Source organism: Emydura macquarii, unplaced genomic scaffold (assembly GCF_026122565.2).
Source record: "Emydura macquarii macquarii isolate MOO-44397 ecotype Brisbane River unplaced genomic scaffold, CSIRO-AGI_Emac_v2 contig_1786, whole genome shotgun sequence".
In the NCBI taxonomy this organism is placed as follows: Eukaryota; Metazoa; Chordata; order Testudines; family Chelidae; genus Emydura; species Emydura macquarii.
Window position 1 is genome coordinate 163037 of NW_027131923.1, and position 21229 is coordinate 184265.

The 21229-nt window shown below is 41.3% G+C and overlaps 1 protein-coding gene across 6 annotated transcripts in view; it reads left to right on the plus strand.

The window, feature by feature from the left end:
- Window positions 1–5384: 5384 nt before the first annotated feature.
- Window positions 5385–21229, plus strand: part of PHKA2 (phosphorylase kinase regulatory subunit alpha 2) — a 63478-nt gene continuing 47633 nt past the window's right edge. For 2 of the 6 annotated variants that reach the window (XM_067556471.1, XM_067556473.1), the window contains exons 1-10: window positions 5936–6379; window positions 7302–7556; window positions 12224–12382; window positions 14174–14221; window positions 14949–15117; window positions 16731–16813; window positions 17899–17979; window positions 20094–20192; window positions 20517–20663; window positions 20942–20995. In XM_067556471.1, the coding sequence (XP_067412572.1) occupies window positions 7479–7556; window positions 12224–12382; window positions 14174–14221; window positions 14949–15117; window positions 16731–16813; window positions 17899–17979; window positions 20094–20192; window positions 20517–20663; window positions 20942–20995 (918 nt within the window). In that variant the 5' untranslated portion in view covers window positions 5936–6379; window positions 7302–7478. Of the gene's footprint in view, window positions 5868–5931; window positions 6380–7301; window positions 7557–7637; window positions 7901–12223; window positions 12383–14173; window positions 14222–14948; window positions 15118–16730; window positions 16814–17898; window positions 17980–20093; window positions 20193–20516; window positions 20664–20941; window positions 20996–21229 lie in introns of those variants that run through there. The other 4 variants (XM_067556472.1, XM_067556476.1, XM_067556474.1 and 1 more) reach the window with 4 other exon arrangements.

Sequence of the window (21229 nt, forward strand, 5' to 3'; positions counted from 1 at the left end):
TACATTTCTCAAAATAATGTGATCCAGGCTACATGTCCTGTAAGAGAAATGCTATCAGGCCCTCTATATTTGTTTACGTTCCATCTTTTATAGTTTTAGCAGCCCTACTCTTAGTAGAGGAGATCTGAACATGACCCCACCCAGAGCTGCCCAGTGCCACGCTCTGAGTCGGCTGGAGACAAGAACATGGTGTGAGAAGAACAAAATGGCTTAGTTTCTGTCCAGTATTCTGACTCCCTGCAAAGAAGCATTATTCACTACCATTAAACTGCTTGGATTTTTAATTTAGTTTTATTTTTACATCCAGTGTGTCCTCCTTGCATTTTTCATCCTCTTCATTTGATTTCTTGCTCATAGGCATAGTTATCACCTACATACACCCTCTCTATTAAAACTGCATATATCCCTCTCCAACAATGTATCATTTAGCTCAGTGAACAAGCTCCCTCTCACCCTTGAGAAAAATGCCTGTACAACTACCTTTGTAAGAACTCATTTGGTAATGGGTAAAGAGATGTTCTGTGTAAATTTTCATCTGCAATATCTTATAATCCCTCAAAGAAAGCATGTTAAATGCCAGTATATTGCTTAAACGTTTTAGGGTTGTATTAATTAAAGTTTTAAATACTACAAATTACTAATCATTAGCACTTGCACAAACACTTCAGTGGTGTGCCTGTCTAGGAAAATGAGGGACTCTCCAGTTCTCCCAACAATAGCTCTGCTATTTAAATAGCATCTTCTGCTAATCAGAATTTCTTCTAAATGGGAATGAAAAGCCATCCACCTGGTCTTCTTGGCTGAGATTCTACTGAATTGGTGGAGGGAAACACTTTCCTTTGACTTTTTGTTATGTCTACACAAGTCCAAAAAATAATTGCTTGCTACTGAAGTCAACCTGATTAGAAACATATTATAATGCCCAGTAAGACACTGCTTGTTGTACTGTCAATGCCTTTGTGTTGTAAAAGTGGGCAGGTGGTTGTGGGGGGGTTGGAAACACCTGCTTCTGCTGCCAGTCTGCCAAGGAGGGAGAGTTAGCTGCATAGGTGAAAGCATCCCAACTGAAGATAGACAGCTGGTGAGCTACAGCAAGCAGGAAAAGTGGGAGAGGAAGAGAGAGAAATCCCAGAAGATCTCTTTTAGTCCCTCCTACTGCCTTAATAAGTAGGTAGCTGTTGCCAAAATACTACTTATACTGTACCAAAGCGTTTGCATGACATATTACTGACAAATATTGTGATGGCCTTGTTGGGGTTGAAGGTGCTATCTAGACCAGTGAGGGATTGTGTCACCATCTTCCCTGTAACCTTGGTTGCCTCACAATGCCCAGCCTGCTCTGCTCACAACGCTTATGAGTATGCAGGTCACACCTTAAGTGTCTGTGTGCTAAAAGCCCTGGTGCAGCAGCTCTGACCCCTGTCTGCAGCCCCACTCTAGCTTCCACCAGCCTTGGTTACTACTTGCAGAGTGACCTCAACACACCCCCAGACCTGAATTTTCCCAAAACCATGTGCCCTGACGTGTCCGGCCCTCTCCTGGATAGTTCAGAGAAATAATATGATTCATTTGTTCCTCTAAAGACACAAAAACACATCAAAACTTATTAACTTAACTGGATGAATACCTTCTTCCCTTTAAACACCTCACTGAACTGGTTTATAGTAAAATAAAACAAATTTATTAACAATAGGGCATAGGTTAAGTGATGCTAAGTAAAAAGGAATAAAGTTAGAAAGGATAACAAGCAAATAAAAGTGAAAATGCCTCTAAAAGTCTAAAACTTAACATAGCAAGATACAGGCTTTGTTCAAAATGGTTTCTTTCACCAATCATTCTTCTTCCCAGCCATGGCTGACTTTCCCTCAGTCAGGACCTTCCACAGATATACAAGGTGCTCATTTCCCATGTCGTCTTAGGTGAAAGATCTTTATATAAGCGAGTTTCTCACCTATATTCAGTTCCAGAAACTTCAACCCCTCCCCCTTGATTGAAAGACCTATCTTTCTCAGCTTGTAAGAGCTCTGTTCCCTTGTGTCTGTCTAGTGACAGATACCAGAGATGGCTTCTGTCCTTACTTGTATCTTCTAAAGTTCAATGAACTTGCTTCAAAAGGCAGGATGACATGCTGTTCTTCTCTTCCTGTGGACTTCCCATCCCCTTGCATAATTTCTATGTAGATGTGGCTTCTGTTATTTTTGATTCCACCGTGCTTAATTTACAGAGAAGACAAGTAGATAGTTGTGACATTCCCTCCTGTGTGGGCAGACTGCACAGCCCAATGTCAGTGAGGATCCACAATTCCCTACAGAGTGCCAATACGTACTTTTCACAATGACATTAATCATCAGTGTGTCATGAGCTTTCAGAAAAGACCTCACCCAATACACTTTGATAATACAGTAACATTGTATAGAATCAGTTGATTCAATTGCTTATCAGTTGAGGTTCAGCGCCCCCCCCCCCCCAACGTTTTTATAGACCAGTAAAACCTTTGAAATGCGTTCTTCTGAAAAGTAAAACCCAGACCAAGCTTCTATCTGTTGCTGAGTGTAGATGCCATGCTGTCTCTTCCCCCATTTGTTAGTGTGGGGTTTGCCTCCATCCCTTGTTAGCTTGATGGGTTTGTTTACTGCTCATAGATACACTGAGGTAAACACACATTCCTCTGCTTAGGATAGACTTATTTAACAACTCTGCCTGACATATCTGTTTTACACACACTTTATAATTCCAGCAGATATTCATGACTCTTAAAACCCATCACATACATACATCACACAAGAATGTTATCGACCAGTGAGTTATTTGTTTTCAAATGACAGCTCACAAGGCATATTTTGTACAAAGATTATTACAATAGTGTGTAGGGTGTGAATACAGGGGTGCATAGTGTCACAGTTTGCATGACATTACTGACAAATGAAAAAAACCGACCAGTCCTTGTGCTGATGAGCTAAGTCTATACTGGAAAAACACAAAAATGAGGGACGTGGAAGGATAAGAGTTACGACATTCAAAGTTAATGAGTTATTCTTATTACATATTGTTGCATGCAGTATTGTTGTAGCTGTGTCGGTCTCAAGATACTAAAGAGACAAGGAGAATGAGGTCATATCTTTTATTGGACCAACTTCTACTGATGAAAGAGACAAGCTTTTGAACTTACACAGAGCTCTTTTTCAGGACAGGTGAGACTTGAAGAAGAGCTCTGTGTAAACTAGAAAGCTTGTCTCTTTCATCAACAGAAATGGATCCAATAAAAGATATTACCTCACCCTCCTTGTGTTGGGAATTCATGTGACATCCTAACAAGATATCAGGTCTCTAGATATCATGGTGATGAGCACATTAAAATATATAGAAAGAGAGGCATGCAACAGAGCCAATAAAATACAGGATGAAGTATTCAGAAAGAGGTGCACATTTTAGATTCTTTTAGACTTTTAACTTAGATGTGTTGACAAGTACAAAGTATTCAGGTAGGTCAATGCTGTTGTGTTATTGCTTAATGCTTAACACTTAGCAGTCATTGGTCATAAGTGTACTGGTTCAACAGAAACAAAGCCATCAAGTCCAGACTTGAAGCTGTTCTAAAAATTTGAGAATGGGAAAAATCTGTGATTGTAAAAGTTGAACAAAGAGAACTCCTGTCTATTTTCTCCTCTTACTATCTTTTATAAAACTAACTATTTTAACAGGGGCAATGATGTTCCCTGTTCCTTTCAGTTTGAATGTTAAATCTTAAGACAACAGTAAAGTATTGTGAAGTTGACTTTAGTGACCAGAAAAAATGTTTATTATTTGTGTATTCCTGTTAGCACTACAGAGTTAATATGGCTATGGGAGAGTGAGCTGGATTCTGTTCTGGGATTGTGCATAATCCAATAAATTGTTATCTAAATTCCAATGTCAGGTCTCCGGCTAGAGAGTTCAAGGATCTTCTGAGTAGTAAATTTGCTTTCCCTATCCTGTACTGTATATGACAACACTTTTGTAGTGCAAAGACTGAATTCACTGATCTCCATTTCCTTCTATCTTCTCTACATTTATTGTCAGTCACAATCAATTTGGTAATCATGTCAACAATACAGGGTATTACAAAATAAATGCTTTTCAATAACATTCTTAATTCCATATACAAATCCCTTGAAGATGTTTAAGGAGTGGATTTTGTGCCTTCAACTATTTTGAAAATTCCCTTATGGGGTTAAACAGCCACCCACATTTCTGGTTCTTTTTTGTTTTAGGGAGGGGTGAGGACCAGTGGAAGAGCAAGGAACTATATAAGAACTGTCTGTTGTGCACATGCAGGTCAGGTGACTTTATTTGAAATCAAAACATGGAGCTCTGTGCCATATTGGTAAACTCTGTTGATTTTAATGGAGGTATGCCATTGTTAAACAGGAGTAACTAGTTAATTAGGCAAAAGTGTACATCTCAGTTGTCCATTACACCCTCAATCTCAAATTTGCTTTCAGTGTCAATTTGTTTTTCATGTTAAAAACAGTTCATTTTCAAGTATATGTCCTTACTTTTGCAAATGGCATCTTATAATATTAAACCAAAAAGAACATATAAAATCCCATTTACTTTGGACTTTTCATTGTTTTTATTTTATTTTGCATTTCTCAGCTTGGACAATGGAAGTAGGTGCATTTTCTCTTTTGTTTCTAATGACTTTCTAATTAATTTAACTTTCTTCTGTGTTAACACAGTGCTTCAGTGTGTAAGATCCTGATCTTGCAACATCATGTTGAGTTTAGCAAGCCTCCATGTAAGCACAGGGGTCTATGTGCAGGAGCTTGTGTCACAAATACTCAGCCTCAGTCATAAATACTATAGGGAAAAGTTTATTGGTTTTCAAACTCCCTCTCCCACCACCATCTAAATTACATATTAATTAGAACTTTCAAAATAACTTTCATATAAACATTCCAATGGATCTTAGGCTTTTTACATATTGATAGTTGCTAAAGGTAAATTTGGAGTCAGATTTTTTGTGAATCTGAAAGCCTGCCCCGAGGCTCCTCAGCCTCCTCCTCCAATCTTGCAAACATTTATGCATGTGCTCAGCTTTACTAGCACAAGTAGTCCCTTTGATTTCACACACATGGATTGCTCAGGCTTGTAAAGTTAAGCATGTTTCTAAGTATTGCAAGTGCAGCCTCTGAAGCGCTTTCAGAAATGTCTTTAGAAGGAGCCCCATCACTTCACATCGCTGAATTTACCATAGCCACACCCCTCCAATGCCCAAAGTCAATAGACCGAATTAAAAAGCATGAGACTTCTAAAAAAAATGCTTGTGTCTCCTTTATTCGCCTCTGGTTTTTGTTCCTTCAGCATTCACGGTATCCAACTTTTCTCAGCCCCCCTGAAGGCCTTTTTAAAATGAAACTTCAGATTCTTTTTTAAATAACATGACTCCAGGAGTCATCCTCCCACCTCCCTCAAATCTCTCACGAGCTGGCAACTCTGGGCTAGAGGATCGCTGTACACCAGGCGCGGATGGGATTCAGGTGCCGCAAGCTCTTCCTATTCCCGGACGAAAGGCCAGATTTCGTGCTGCTAGGGAAAGAACAGCGGCGTGGGGCGAGATCCTACAGCCGCTCCCCGCCCCAGCAGAGGGTCCGCCGGCTGCCAGCACAACCAGGCGCCTAGCCGCCGGGACGATGATGCAGACACAGCGCAGGGCGGAGTCCGCGCTCCCGCAGCGGCTGCTGCAGCCCGCGGAGCACTAGGCTGCTGCTGCTCGGTCCTAACAGCGGTGTAAAACCCTACGGCTGCCAGAGGGCTTTTAAAAAAAAGAGGCCCCAGGGAAAGTCCCGCCTCACTCAAGCCTATTTGAAGCATCAGCGACATCACGGGTGAGGGTCCCTCCAAGAACAAACGGTTGTTTTATTTGCGCGTCGGCTACTCTATTGTCCTTGCATGGCCTGGGCGCCGGCGGGCGGCCGCGGGAGGGCTGAGCGGTGCGCGCGGGCTGCGGCTGCCCGGTGCCCCCCTTGCTGCGGCGCGGCGCGCGGGTGCTGTTTGCACGCGGAGGAGCCGGTGTTTCGCCTGGCAGACACCGGCTGCAGCCCGCCGCTCCTCTGACCCCCTCCCTGCTGCGGCCCCGGAGGGAGGCGGGCAGCGGGCACCTGTCAGCAGCCGGCTGGGGCGTAGCTCGGTGCAAACGCCTCCCCGGACTCGCCGCGGGGGGTGGGGAATGAACGGCCCCAGTGGCAAGGAGGAGCCGGCCTCGGGTGCCTGGTTTGCCTGCCTCTCCGCCCCCGCCGTCCCTCTGTGCAACCGGACAGGACGTTCCCCCTCCCTCGGCCAGGGTCGGGAGCGGGGAGGATGGGGCGGCGGGGCCCGGGCCCCGCTTGCCATTCGGCAGGTGAGTGGCTGCAGCCCGAGCGGGCGTGGGTGAGCCCCGCACAGGCGCCGCTTGGCTGCGGGTGGGGGAGCTGAGCAAGCGTCGAGAGCGCCCGCTCCCCAGCCTACTCGCAAAGGCGGCTGCTGCTTTGTGCTGGTGCTGGTGGCGGTGGCAAAGAAACCCCTGGCCAACGAGCCATCCGGCAACCCCGTCAGACTCTGAGATTAGCGCGAATTAATTCCCGCCGCCCCCCCCGTCAACCCCCTGCCGGGTGCTTGGTGAATTCTCATCCTCGGGCTCAGAGGCGGGGCGAACCGTCCCTGGCTGGGTCACAGTCACACGCCCTCCAATGCAGCCGTCTCGGACTTGACTTAAATACAGAACCACGGATTCCGTGTGGCCTGCATGTTAGGTGCTAAACTAAAATGCTGGGTTACCCCCTGGTCTGAACCACGGGCCATGGGTAGGGTTATAGCGCAGCGATTATGAACAGTCACGTACAGGTATTGCATGCAAAGGCTCCATGCAAACACGGTTCATATGCTGCAGTAACTAGCCCATGCATTTAGGTGTTATATAATATATTCCTTCTGTCGTGAATGTTCCTTATACATTGGAGCAATATTGCTTGCTTATGGGTCATAATGATAACATGTAGACTTGTGATCACTAGGAATATATTTGACAGAAGTAATATATTGCAATATGTAATGTATGTGTTTTAGGTGTTAAGAGCAGAGTGCACTATTTTGGCCTAAATTGGGTTTTTTCTTTCATGTTGGTGTGAACATAGCGTGGAGGAAATAAAGTAATCATTTATGGTATCTGATTATGTGAGGAATCTGTAGTATAATGTTTGTGCACATTGCCTATGTGGATGAAGGGTAAGCCCTCTCTATAATCCCTGCTTTGGTGACAGCTGATCTGTTTATTTTGGAACAAGGGCATCAGTTGCTAGCAAGTGTCACAGTGGAGCTTGCTGCATGAATGAACCAGGAAGAATAAGAGCTGCTTCAGAGAGAGGGTCCCAGCCAGACTGTTCCTCCTCCTGCTGCTTTGGCGTGTGGGAGGGGGACACACACGCAGAAGGAGAGAGACAAAAATCCCAGGCCTCGGGAAGATGAGAAGCAGAAGCAACTCTGGTGTCCGCTTGGATGGGTATGCCCGACTGGTTCAGCAGACCATTTTATGTCACCAGGTGAGTGGGGAGTCAGCACAGAGAAGAGTGGAACCCTCTTGCTCCTTCCCCAGTCCCTTTAGTCCTTTATTTTGAGGGAGTTCTTTTTCTTCTGGGTGTATTTTTTAAAATTTTATTCATTATTTCAGTCGGCTCTGTGGGATTCCTGATATGAATTCAGTGGGCTGGATAATTGCTTAGCAGACATAAAGTAGTACTGGTTTGGGGCAGATCCAAAAGCAACCGGTGCTTGTTGGAATGGGTGTATGGAGCTCATTGTATGGAGCGGAGTGTGTTGATTCAGCATGTTGCACTAAGGAGAAGAGTGTATTTGTACAATCTGTTATTGCAGGAAATAGAACGTGGTGAGTTATGCTATAAAATATTTCTTATAATGTGGTGGTGTATGACGTCGAGTGTATCGTACCAAGTACGTGGAGTATTAGTTTAGGAAGATGCCACCAATAAATATCTTGTACTGTATTTACTCCCAATTGTGGCTATTGGACATGCAGCATTCATAACCACAGAAAAATATCTCCTCTCTAAAGTAAACGATGGCTTCTTTTCATTCTGAGTGGGTATCAAGCAAAATTAGCCACTGTCTGGTTGAACCAACTCTATTTCGGATTCAGTCTTGCTTTCAGATAAATTGCAGAGTTGCCAGCAAACATAATTTGTTTAGTAACTGTCTAATACAATATACTTCATACTAGACTCTTTGGCCAGATTCTCATCTCGGTCACACTGGCAAAAATCTACAGTTCCACTAAATTTACTTTTGTGGAATGATTTCAGATTTATAGCAGGGTAACTCAGGTCAGATGCTGAATCCTTGTTATGTGGCTTGAATACATAAATAGTAAAAGAATGACACTGTCAAGGCTGGTAGGCAAAAAATGTGACCTACTAGATATGTTTTGACTCATGGATATGCATAAACACATACCATAGTGCTCTCCGTTTGCTGAGCTCGTCTATTTGATCCTTCAAAACAGACATGGGGTGCAAAAAAGTTACAATGTCCTTTGAGATAGTGTGATTCAATTAAAATAGTTCAGCATATAAAGATGAGAGCAAGGAATTTCTTCCATGAGTCAGTTTCCAAATATACTTATTACTAAGCACTGTAAGAGGCTGCAAGGCAGTGGAGGAGGGAATTATGGACCCAAACCTGCTCCTGCTGAAGTCAATAGGAGTTTTGCCATTTCAGACCCATTTCATATATTGTGTTTGGATAGTATTTGTTAAAAATCAAATAGAAATCTAATAAAAAGGAATGATGTAATTGGTGTATACTGGGATAGATTATTGTCTTTATTCCAATTTATACCATTTGAGGAGCTGGCCCATAATCTTCAGATCACAGATTTCATTTTTTGTGCAAAATATAAGAAAATAATTCTTTCTTTTCTGTGGAACGGTCAATATTGAGAAGAGTTTAGTCTTTAAAAAGAAAAGCCAATTTCCCTTCAGACAGATCATATAATCAGAGGAAAAATTATCAAAGCAGTACTTGTGCGCATATGAACAAAGAAGTGCTGTAAAATGGGTGCCATTATTTCTTTACAGGCTTGAACAGTACACTTTTCATGACAGCAGTAGATTTTAAAAGAAAGTATTGTGTTCACCTAGCTAAGGGGATGTCCGTGCTTGCTTTGAGAAACACTATGCTCAAGAATTAGTTACTAGATAAAAATCTAGTACCGGGCATTTAGCATGCTAGGCATTTTGAAAAACAAATATCGTAGGAATAGTAGTTGATATTTTATGTGTGTTCCTATTATTCAAGGATGGATATATTTTAAAAACAAAATTAATTTAGAAAATATGTGTTCCAAGCCAGACCTAGACTCCAAATACAGGCTGACCTCCTGCCCAGAGCTCTGTGTAGGGGGAACCCTGTGCCTGCTTGGAATCCCATTGAAGTCAGAGCTCCTTGCAGGACTGGTGCCATAAAGTGTATATTCTATTTTCTGCTAACAAATATGACCTTCGCAGTGTATAGACATCTTCGTGATAGGTGCTTTAGGAATGCAGGTGGATAGATTAGTTGTATGTCCTTATGTGGAGTTAATATGATGGAGGAAGTATAGCCATGATCATATGTTAGTAAAAGTTGAGGAAAACCCAGTGGGGAAAATGTTCAGTATGTCTCCTCCTCATGCAATATCATTATTCTTCTGATATAGTTGTTTTATTTCTATAGCAGTTTTTATTTGAAGAGTATACACTAAATTATTTATACTCTCTATAGCCCAGTATACAAAAGAATAATGACTCAGCTATTTTATTTCACTCATCAATTTAGGTTGTTTATTTACACTTTTTGTGTTTTGTCCAATATCAATATCTATTTTATAGACAACTTTTAAAGATTTTCTTTTTAAAAAAATTATATGGGATACTTAAGGAGAAAATAATATGTAGCTAAAATAGAAACCACTTCTGATTATCTTGTTTTTATCAGCTGACATTTAGCGATCACAAAAATACATCACATTCAACTTCATACAATCAAACCCTGCTGGAATTCAGTGAACGTCTGACCTTAATATCAATGCTCTGCTTGATGAATGCTGATGTTATGTAGGCCACTGTGTTTGCTAAAATATGCTCTGAGCAAGACTCTGATTTCAGTTATCTCAGTTTAATTCTGTAGTAGCTCCAGTGAAATTACTCCATTTTTACACCAATGAAAGTGAGATTGGAATCTGGCATTTTTAATATTTGTATTACTTGTTTCCAGACAAATCGATGTAGTGCAATCCAAATACATTGAATAGAAAGAGACATAGCACAATTCAATAACCATATAAGGCCTCAGTCTGGCAATCAGGTCTCTGCAACAGAGCCTGTTGTCCTTGAAGAACCCCATTGACTTCAGTGGCGTTTCTTGGCATATGGATTTGCTCATGCAGATCTGATTGGGAGGCTCCCTTCCTGCAAACTGAATTACATTTTATAATCACATTGTGGGCCTAATGTTACAAGGTGGTCTGAAATCCTTTTGTTGTCCATGGAGTTGAGCTTACCCAGTACCTCATCATTCACACTCTGCTCCTTGCAGGGGTGGACACTTTGTATGGCAGCAAGAAGTAACTGAAAAAAAATTCCTAATTTTTAATAGTAAGCATTTTATAAAGCAAACTTTTAAAACTATTGATCAGTTAACGTTTCTTCCTGTGAATTGAAGGTACCATGATGCATACAGAATTACCTTAGTCCATGATATTTCACAAAAGGCCTGACCCAACACCCATTGAAGTACAGAGTGGACTTCACTTCACTTCACTTTTCGACCAAGTACAGTGTGTCCAGGTTAAGTTCTTCAGACTCTGGTGTAGAGTGGTGGAAGGGATTGCCTCTGGATCTTGTTGTGTATTTTCTTATCACAGCACCTTTTAAACCTTAGAAAGCAGGCTGGTTCCCGGTAGTTGATGGGTCTCCAACTATCTTGTGCACATATTGATATTTTTGGAGGAACAATCTTAATACCGTTTAGAACTTTCCATTACACAACTGGTGCCAGGCCCAGAATATAACTGCTAGGGGGACTGCAATGCTAGAATGATAGAACTACATAGACATTCTTTATACTGTAAGTGAGGAATGAACAAAAGACTGTAAAATAGCTAGAAATATGAGATTTGCCATTGAGGCTCACCCTTGTCCCTATTCTAATTAACTTCCACTGCAGGTGGCTTCTGCGGAATCATTTTTTTTTCTTTTTGTTTATCCTCTGCTCTTGTTTTTCCAACTTGGAAATGTCTTTAATCCTTGTTTGGGTATTTAAGAGACAGCTATCTGAATGGAACATTCCATATAGCATCCAAGAGATTATTCTGCACTTACCCAACCTCTATTGCTTGAACTATAAGTTCTTTGGGACAGAGACCATCTCTGCAGTGTAGACGTTTGTACAGTGTGTGCACTATGTGAGTATGCTCTGTGGCACTGTTCCCTGATTTAGGCTACTGAATACTACTTTATTTTACTAATAAATAATAGTACTGATTATACTAGTAGTTTTTACCTAACTGCCACCTGTATCTTCATTCAAATCCTTCCTAAAAAGCCCACAGGACCGTTGACGTTTCCTCCCCCTCAAAACTACCTCTTCCCAGAAAATAAGGTCATGTAAACATTTAACTGAACCTGCTTCTATGCCAATAATGAGTAAATGAATGTTTCTGTTGTTTATAACCCTTGTCCTTCTGCTCACCAAACCCAACCCCCATTTGTTGCTCTCACTCGGGCTTGGTTCTGCATGACAGAAATCAATGGTGCAGGATCAGTCATTAAATAGATGGTAAGCTCTTTGAGCTGGGGACCTTCCCTCTATTTGCTCTGAATATTGCTAGGTCAGTGAACTGGCTGGTGTATAGGTGAACCAAGTGCTCTTGGTCGAGATGAGAACTGCTTAGCTGTATGTCATAGGCAGTTTGTGATTAGCAGTTTAAGGAGATTCTCCTTTTGCTCAGGTTTTAGGAGTCTGGTTGGTAGATCAGGGTTGTATCCCGCGATAAATGTATGAATGCCCACTGTCTCATTGTAGGTGCAGGTATGAAGTCTTGTGTGGCCCTGTATTTCTTACATCATCATTGGATATGGAAAGTGCTGCTGCAATTAAATAAGGTGACTTTCAGGTGAAAAGTGTGTGCTGATTTTCTTTTCTTTCCCCTTAGAATCCAGTTACTGGACTGCTTTCGGCCAGCACAGAGCAAAAGGATGCTTGGGTCCGGGACAATGTTTACACCATTCTGGCTGTGTGGGGCCTGGGAATGGCTTATCGGAAGAATGCAGACAGGGACGAGGATAAGGCAAAAGCCTATGAACTGGAGCAGGTATGTCTAAATAACATACACAGTGAATTTATTATCATCTCACAGATTTTCTTTCATGGGATGATTTTTTAGGGTGTATTTATTATTTATAGTGCTATTGTGCCCAGAATATGCTGTACAAGGGTTTCCAAACACATGGAAAGTGCCAGCACTAGTTCAGAATCTATCTGTTTTTTGGGGTATTGATCTATCCCATGCTACAATAATATCTAAGTACCTCACAATCTCTTATGTATTTGTCCTCGCAACATCTCTGTGAGGTAGGGAAGTGCTGTTATCCCCATTGTGCAGATGGGGAACTGAGGCACAGAGAGACTAAGGAACTTGCCCATAGTCACACGGGAAGTCTGTGGCAGAGCAGAAAATTGAAGCTTGGTCTCCTGAGTCCCAGGCCAGCACCCTAGCCACTGCACCATCCTTTTTCTCTAGAACACTTTATGATCTAAGGTCCCAATCCTCCAAACACCCACATGGTTAATTCTAAGCTTGTGAGTAGTCCCATTAAAATCAGAAGCCATGTGCATAAATGTTTGCAGAATCAGAGCTAAGAAGGCAAAAAATCAGGTGGTCATGGGGGGTAGAGGAGAATGTACAAGAAAAGCAATGAGAGTGATAATTGACATATGTACTGTTAGTTCCATTGTCTTAAAATTGTGGTATTAATTATTATGCTAATTTCATATGGGGAGAGTTAAGGTGAGGGGATGGCAGGAAAGGTGGTTTAGTAGGAGTAAGGGGAGTGGGAAAGGGATGGAGAGAAACCAGGCTGGCAGAGCAAAACTGACTGTGAATGATCAGTGAGGGAGAGGAGCAGCGTGATGTTAGGGGAACAGCCATAAGGTTGATTCTTCTCATCTAGAGACCCTGCTGAACTCTCCCAGTAGTTGAGGGGATGGGTTTGCCCAGTGGGTATTTCTACAGTGTCCTCTTGCAATTTTGGAAACACTGGGTGAATTTAATGATTTAATTTAATCACCAACCCATGGTTGCCTTGGAAACCTACTGTGGGAGAAATAGCCCAGACTCAGTAATGTGCATTGTCTCTTAGTATTCTGAGGCCATTGCATAACTTTTCCCAGTATTCTTTTTTTGGGTACAAAGATGTGATTAATTACTGAATTTAGGGGAAAATCCTACTATTTTCCCAATCAGTCGTCCCACTTGCAACAGAACTAGTGTAGTTGCACGATGCAAAGGGATGTGAAGAGCTCTTAGCAGGTGCTCCCTCTGTGCCATTTCTTGCGGAGATCTTAGGGTGTGTTCATTAGCTCTGCCTCTGTGCAAATCCATCTTCTGTCTCCCACACCCCCACGTAAATGGGACACAATAAGCAAGGACTCTCCACCCAATTCTTCAGCCCAGCAGAAACTCCCCAGAGCACAGCTCAGCTGTTTAGTGTGTGCCCTTGGGAAAGGATTTGGACCTTTATTTATGCAACGATGATGCATGTGTAAAAATAAATCAACATTTTATAATTCTGTGGAGAATCAAAGAGTGTGGCAGACTCTTGTGCCTTTCTGGGCTGCCACTGTATTTTGATGTGCTTTACTAGAGGTGAGAATATCAGATTTTTCAAGTGGCCACATATCAGTTTCCTCAAAAAGCACATTCAAGGTAAAAATCTGGAAAAGAAAATACACAGAAATGTATTTTTTCTAAAGGATTTCAGATGTTCATGTTCACACTCATGGCAGGCCAGTAGTAGAGATCCTGAGCCCAGTTGTTAAATATTGTCTGACACAGGTAAGCAAACTGGTGATTTTAGATTGTAATTCTGTTTTATTCTTACAGAATGTTGTGAAACTGATGCGGGGCCTTTTGCAATGTATGATGAGACAGGTAATCTAATAACCCAGGATTATTTACTGGTCTCAGTTGCAAGATCAGGTCTGGTGTGTTAATGTCAATTTGTGCATGAAAGGGAAAGATTAGTTGTGGGAATATGGTGGCTCAGATTGAAGGAGTGATTGAAATTCCCAAGACCAGTGGTTCTCTCGAGTCCCTTTGTATGTAAAGAGTGCATCCCTTTGGCACTTCCCTTAGCCCCAGAGATTTAAAACGAGTGGCAATAAAATTTTGATTAAAATTTAAAAGTTACCACTCAAATATAAGTGTATTGCATACGGGGAAATACATTTATACCATGCATATCTGGACAAGTGCTTGTTATGTTTACAAAGCATTTCATTTCAGAGCAGATATTTATTTTCTTTTCTTTTATCTGAGACTTCAGTGGATTGATTTCTGTGTGTACAGATGTGGGTGTAATAAGTCTTTTTAATCTGCACTTGCTATGAGCAAAACTCTGTTATGCCTTTATGATTGGTCACACCTACAACAAATTGCATTTATATCTGTGCAAATTGATTGCAGTGCTGTAACTAAGGCCTCAATTCAGCAAGGCACTTAAACACATGCTTAAGTGCTTTGTTGAACTGGGGCATATAAAAGTAAGACAATATGTTGGTGCCCTGATTTTTATCATCTCCTGTTCTTGGAGCATGTACATTTGGTTGAAGAGCCTCTTGTAAAGTTTTTTGTCTAAAATCCTGGGTGATGTTCTTAGGTGGATAAAGTAGAGAAGTTCAAATACACGCAGACTACCAAGGACTGCTTGCATGCCAAGTATAACTCAGCCACTTGTGCTACAGTGGTGGGGGATGACCAGTGGGGGCATCTACAAGTAGATGCAACTTCTCTTTACCTGCTCTTCCTGGCACAGATGACTGCATCAGGTAAGGAGAAGATGTTTTAGCACTGGTCATTGGTGCAGATTTTTTCTTAAGTTATATGTCGTAACTGCCTTCTATCAGAACAACAAAAATAAAGTATTAAATTTTAATTAATGTGGAAATCTGCCTTTCTTCTACAAAATGGAGTATGCTAAAAAAAATCAACGAAACATCTGTTTGGGAGACGCAACCCTTTGTTATCAGAACTCCATAATTATCTTCTGATTGCCCTCTCTTCAAATATAAGAGGACATAATGTGACTGCCTTTGGGTGTAGGTCAGCATTTCTACTCATTGGCCAGAAGGGTTTCTCCACTTATGGGACTCAGATTGTAGCAGTGTCTCTGTTTTCTCTCAAACCCTTGTGAGTACAAAGAGAAATCAGGGCTGCCTCTTGGGTTTTGTGCATAATACTCTATAATGGTTTGAATGGGTTTCCTGACCGTGCTTTTGCTTGTGACCCTCATGTCTCCTTTTTCTTCAGGGGAGCACTCACAAATATCAGCACATTTCTTTAAGTGCATTACCTGAGAGGATTTGCTGTTGCAGAAGAGTATCTTCCATAAAAGAGATGGCAATTGCATCATTTATGTAGCTGTGCATCAAAAGCAGTTATTGCTTAAAAATTGTCCCTAGTTAAATATTGAAATGACCAATGGCTAGGCAAAATGCCAGAAAAAATGATGCTGTGACTTACAGCAATCAACAGTGAGCCTTAAGTCTGGTTATTGAGAGTAAGATTCCCAGCCTGAAAAGTCTAAGCTTGTCTGAGTCCTGAGGGTACATGCCGGAAAAGCAGATGAGCTATCATTGATCTATATGGAGCTGCGTCAGAAATTAAGCTTGCCTCTCATGACTGCCTTGAAATAAAATATGGTAGTCTTTCTACCATAGTCTATCTGTCTACATTTAAAGCCTCTCTGTGCACTTACAGGGATGCAATGTCTCTGTGAAAAGAGATCCAGATCAGTTAAGACTCAAACGTTTATTAAGAAAACAAACACTTGAAGGGCAATTTCAGTAAAGCTGGATCATGGAGGTGCAAAGCCCATAGCGTATCCTGGATCACAGAAGTCCATTGTGCCTGTGCAGGGTAGGTAGTAGTTCCACTGCTGCCCTGTGGAGAGTTTAGACTGGTCTCCGTTTTGGATTAGTTGTTGGTAGCCTGATCAGAGAGTTACTAAAGAAACATGAATTAAAGCGGTCCTGGCCATGGTCCTTTGCTCCTTGGCACCATCTTATCTGAGTGCTTTACGGATCTCACCCACCACATGGTCCCATGTTGCCTTCTATCCTCAGGGCCCCTTATCACTGTGTTCTCAGCAAAAATCAGTGTCAAACCTTCGGTCACTCATCCTGTGTGTGAATGTGGCCCTGAGAGTTTTATATTTTGATGAGTCTTTGAAACAAAGAATATGTAGCCTTTAAAGTGCTATCTCAACTGCAGATATTATGAGCCCTGACTCAGTGCACGGTGAAATCAATAGGGATCTTTCCACTGATTTCAGTGGGCATTGGTTGCTAGTGAATAAAATGAAAATTTGGAACTTATTTCTTGCTAAACATTTCAATTTTTGTGTAAGAATGTAATTTTTTTATGTTATGTTTTTAATCAGGGTTGCATATTGTGTTCACCCTTGATGAAGTTGCCTTTATACAGAATCTTGTTTTTTACATAGAGGCTGCCTATAAAGTTGCTGTAAGTATCTAATTATATCAAAATGATTTGAGTACTTCCTAGGAACTGACTGAACATAATTTCTTGTTTCTCTGGTGGAAAGGAATGTATTTTGATAGCGGGGGTGCTGATGCAGCAAATCTGATGATAAGATTTCATAGCTGACCTATACAATAATTTGTACAGTATTCCCATTGCTTGGAACTTGGTGCTCAGGATAAGCAGGAAAACAAGCCAAAGTAGGGATCTGAAATGATTAAAGTTTAAGGGTAGGTTCTTTCAGAAGAACTTATTCAACCCAAGGTCAGTCATTTAAAAGGTTCATTTACCACATCTAGAGCCTGAACTTGCTTGATTTAAGAAAGGCTCTGAAGTCTGGATCTCACTCAGTTTGCGAGTGAAATTACCCTGTTAGAAAGAATTGCATATGTCTCTGATGAAATCTTGAATCTGCTTTGATAAACCATTTAACCTATTGTATTGTTTAAAAGAGGAATATTTGAGCACAAAAATACCCAAACTGATCTTGAAGGAAGTGCAAGATAATGGGCCAAACTGTGCTCTCCCATACACTCTTGAATTCCTAATGGGCCTGATTTGCCACTCTGGAATTGCACTTTCCTATTGGAGTAGCAGAACTGAAACCAATGGGTGTCTGTGGTCACTGTTCTGTGACAGCAGAGATTTTCATACATCATAATTTGAATAACATTTGGTCCAGTTTCTTGGTACTTATTGTCCCAATTTGTCATTTAAAAATATATCATTGTTTGTAAAAAGAAAAAAAGATTACCAAATTGTTTTAAGGAGAAAGGAGGGGGAGTATTGATGTGAAGGGATTGGGAAATGGTGTATGGTGTTGGAGTTGCTTTCTTTGCCTTGACTTTCCTGCTGTATCAGGAAACTAGTACAAGATTAAGGTCCCCAATCCTGCTGAGATTTACTCCCAGGAGATTTACTTTAAGCGTGTAAGAAGTACCATTGAACTCAAAGTTAAGCACGAGTAGGCCTTGGCAGGGTCAGGTCCTAACTCCATGAATAAATGGTTTTGTTTTTGTTATTGGGTTGTGGTTTTTTAATTCAGCTGTTTGTCCTTTTTGTTTCAGGACTATGGAATATGGGAACGTGGTGATAAAACCAATCAAGGCATCCCTGAACTGAATGCAAGCTCTGTAGGCATGGCCAAGGTGAAAATATTTTTACTGGTTTGTTCTTCACATGTAGCATTAGCACGGTGATTCTCTAACATGTTTGTTTGCCTCACTGTCTTGATTCATCTGACTTTGTGGTTGCTAGTTGATTACATCAGAATATGTATTTATTAATGGAGATAGATATATGTGCTATCTCAATGTCATTTTAGTTCTTTTATGGCCTTAATTCTCATCTATGAAGCCTGGATATGTCTTTTTCTAGAGGGTGCAAAGAATCTTTCAGAGAGGTAACTAGATGTACCAGCAGAAAGGGCTTGCTGTCTCTTGGGTGTTAGATATGCTACTTCCATGGTGCTCTCCAGTCAGAAGGAAATTCTGGAAAAGTAACAATGCTTGGTTAAGGAATTAAATAAAAATATTTTAGTGAGGAAATGAATAATAGAGGCATATAAACAAAAATTAATGGTATAAGTCAGGCATTGTGAATGTCTCTATGCAAGAACAAAGAGACATTCAATGAAATTGAAAGGCAACGCACTTAAAACTGACAATCCGCTTTTTCACACAATGCCTAATTAATCTGTGGAACTCACTGCCACCAAATGTCTTGGGGCCAAGAGCCTAGTAGATTTCCAAAATGGATTATAAGGAGCCCTGTAAGTAGGGTTCAGAAAGAGGACTTATATGGATACTGAGACAAGACCAACCAAATGCTGATGGGGGGTTAGGATTAAGCTTGCTCCGTAATTGACTTGCACCTTGCTATGAAAAATCTGTACAGACCACTGTCAGTACTGGAGAGAGCACTGTGCAGGCCTAGCTACAATATATCCCTGCTGGGTGTGAGATATTTGGCTGATGTTGCACTGCAGGAGGAAAAATGCATGTTTGCTTTTAGCTGAACAATCCTCTGTGACGCTGAACAAAACTTAGATGTTTGCATGTGTGGAGGAGCAAAGCAACCCACTGCTAAATAAAAGGAAAATGTGGTTTTCTTTGTTCAGTACATTTTACTCTTTTTCACTCCAAATACAAGAGGTAAGGAGGGGATATGTGAAGTGGAGGATAACTGTTCCCATAGCAGCAATGCAGTATGGAGCATGTTTTCTTGATGGACTCTGTACATGCTTGCTCATCTTTAAGACTACCCATGAGTCCAGTTGTAAATTCCCCTACAGGAAATTTTTGTAATCAAAAACTGATCTACTGATTTATACAGCAGACCAGTAGAGAGAGGCTATTCATAGTTGCAGAGCTTAGCAATAACACTCCTGGTATTAGCTTTGGAGGATTTTATGTATCCTGGTCTCCAGGAAGAACAAGACAGTAGGAGTTACATACTGTACGGTATGCTGCTTGTGTCAGAAATCAGTTGGCACTGCAGTGAATACCTTGGATGAAAATAGGACAAGGAGACATTCACCTCTGGTGTAACTCTGTTGACATCAACTCCAGGAGAGAGCTCTGTGAGAAGTACAGCTCTGCCGGCCGGACTCCTGAGCTCCCAGCATCAGCTGTCTCTTTGTCCCATCCCCAGTACATGTCCATGCTCCCCACACCCTAGCAGAGTTACAGATTTCACAGCCCCTTTGGTATAGATCCCTCTGTCCCCATCATCAATTTTTGAGGAGCTTCTTCAGCTCCCTCAGAGGAGCCCACTCCATTGGAAATATTCCTTCTCTCCCTCTTCCCTTCTTAAGACTGCAACAGCTGAAATAGAAGGATATAATAATCCTCCTTGGGACTGAAATAGCCTGGGTCTGTTGACCTTGAGGTGGGCTGCAAGGCCCATATGACCCAGAGGCCTGGGATTCTTTGGGAATTTGAGAAGTGGGGAGATCGGTAATATTTTCTTGATTCATTACAGATATGTTGTTCTTGTAATTGTTTGATTGTTAGACATTACATTTTTAACTGATGGAAAGTGGGGGGGAGTCGTCTTATGTTTGCTTAAATCTAAATAAATAATTATTACTCTCTTTTCTAAAAAAGTGAGGTCAGAAATTCCCACACTTCCTTATCAAGTCTGTAAGAGCCCAATCCACAAGTCATTGAAGTCAATTGGCATCTTTCCATTGTCTTCAGTGGGCATTGGGTCAGGCGGGGAGTGCACAACTCTGGATAAATGTGTGTCTGTGTTTCTGAAGGCTGCACTGGAAGCAATTGATGAACTAGACCTTTTTGGAGCCCATGGGGGGAGCAAGTCGATGATTCATGTCCTTCCTGATGAAGTTGAACATTGCCAGGTAAAGGAGCAGCCTCCGAGGTTCCTTTGCTATAAGGGAGCTCAAACCAGCCAGTGAAAAGCACCCTGCTTGTAGAAAATGTTAACTAAACAAAACCAGAACTTTAGCATACTGATGATTTCACACAATACGCTGTGTATACTATGTTTAGTAGGTTACGGGCCACCAGTGAGTAACTTCGATCATTCCAGTTTAAATAGTTCTCCTTCAATAAGTTCCCAGCTGTTCTGAACACTGATTATGCGCTTTTTCTGCATCTGACATAATTCCTTGAATGAGGCTGACTATTTTACCTTTTTTGTTCTGTGTTTGTGTTTTGCTCAGTCTATTCTATACTCCATGTTGCCAAGGGCATCCACGTCAAAGGAGATTGATGCAGGACTCTTGTCCATTATTTCTTACCCAGCTTTTGCAGTGGAGGATGTGAACGTTGTTAATGCAACCAAAGGTGAAATCCTCACCAAATTGCAAGTAAGAGTTCTCTTTTTTTTTTTTTTTTCTTGGTTCATTTGTTTGGTGGGAGAGGAGGTAATAAATTGAGTCATCTTCCCCTCCTGCCAGTTAGCTGAAGAATTGCAGGGCACAGTGGGTGTGAATAGGAGGGAGGGATTAAACACCACCTTTCCCCTACCCCAAAGTAATATAAAATAATAAAAAAAAAAATTTCTATTATGCAATGTCAACTTTGACACCTGATGCGTAGCAAGTTGCCTGACATTTTCAAGAATGTTGTTTGCTTTTTTCCACAGGGACGTTATGGTTGCTCTCGCTTCCTTCGAGATGGCTATAAAACACCAAGAGAGGTCCTACTTCTACAAATTTTCAGTAGACATTTCGAAGATTTTTTTTTTAACCCAAATTTATCAAAACTGCATGCTTGTGTTTGTTTGTTTTGTGCTACATAAAGTGATTGGCTGTATCATAACTAAGATCCTGCATCGTCAGAAAGAGTATACAGTGGTAGACAATCCAAAGATCAACACGTCCACACTGATAATGAAACCTGGCCAGAGGAGCTTAGATGATAGAAAAACAAT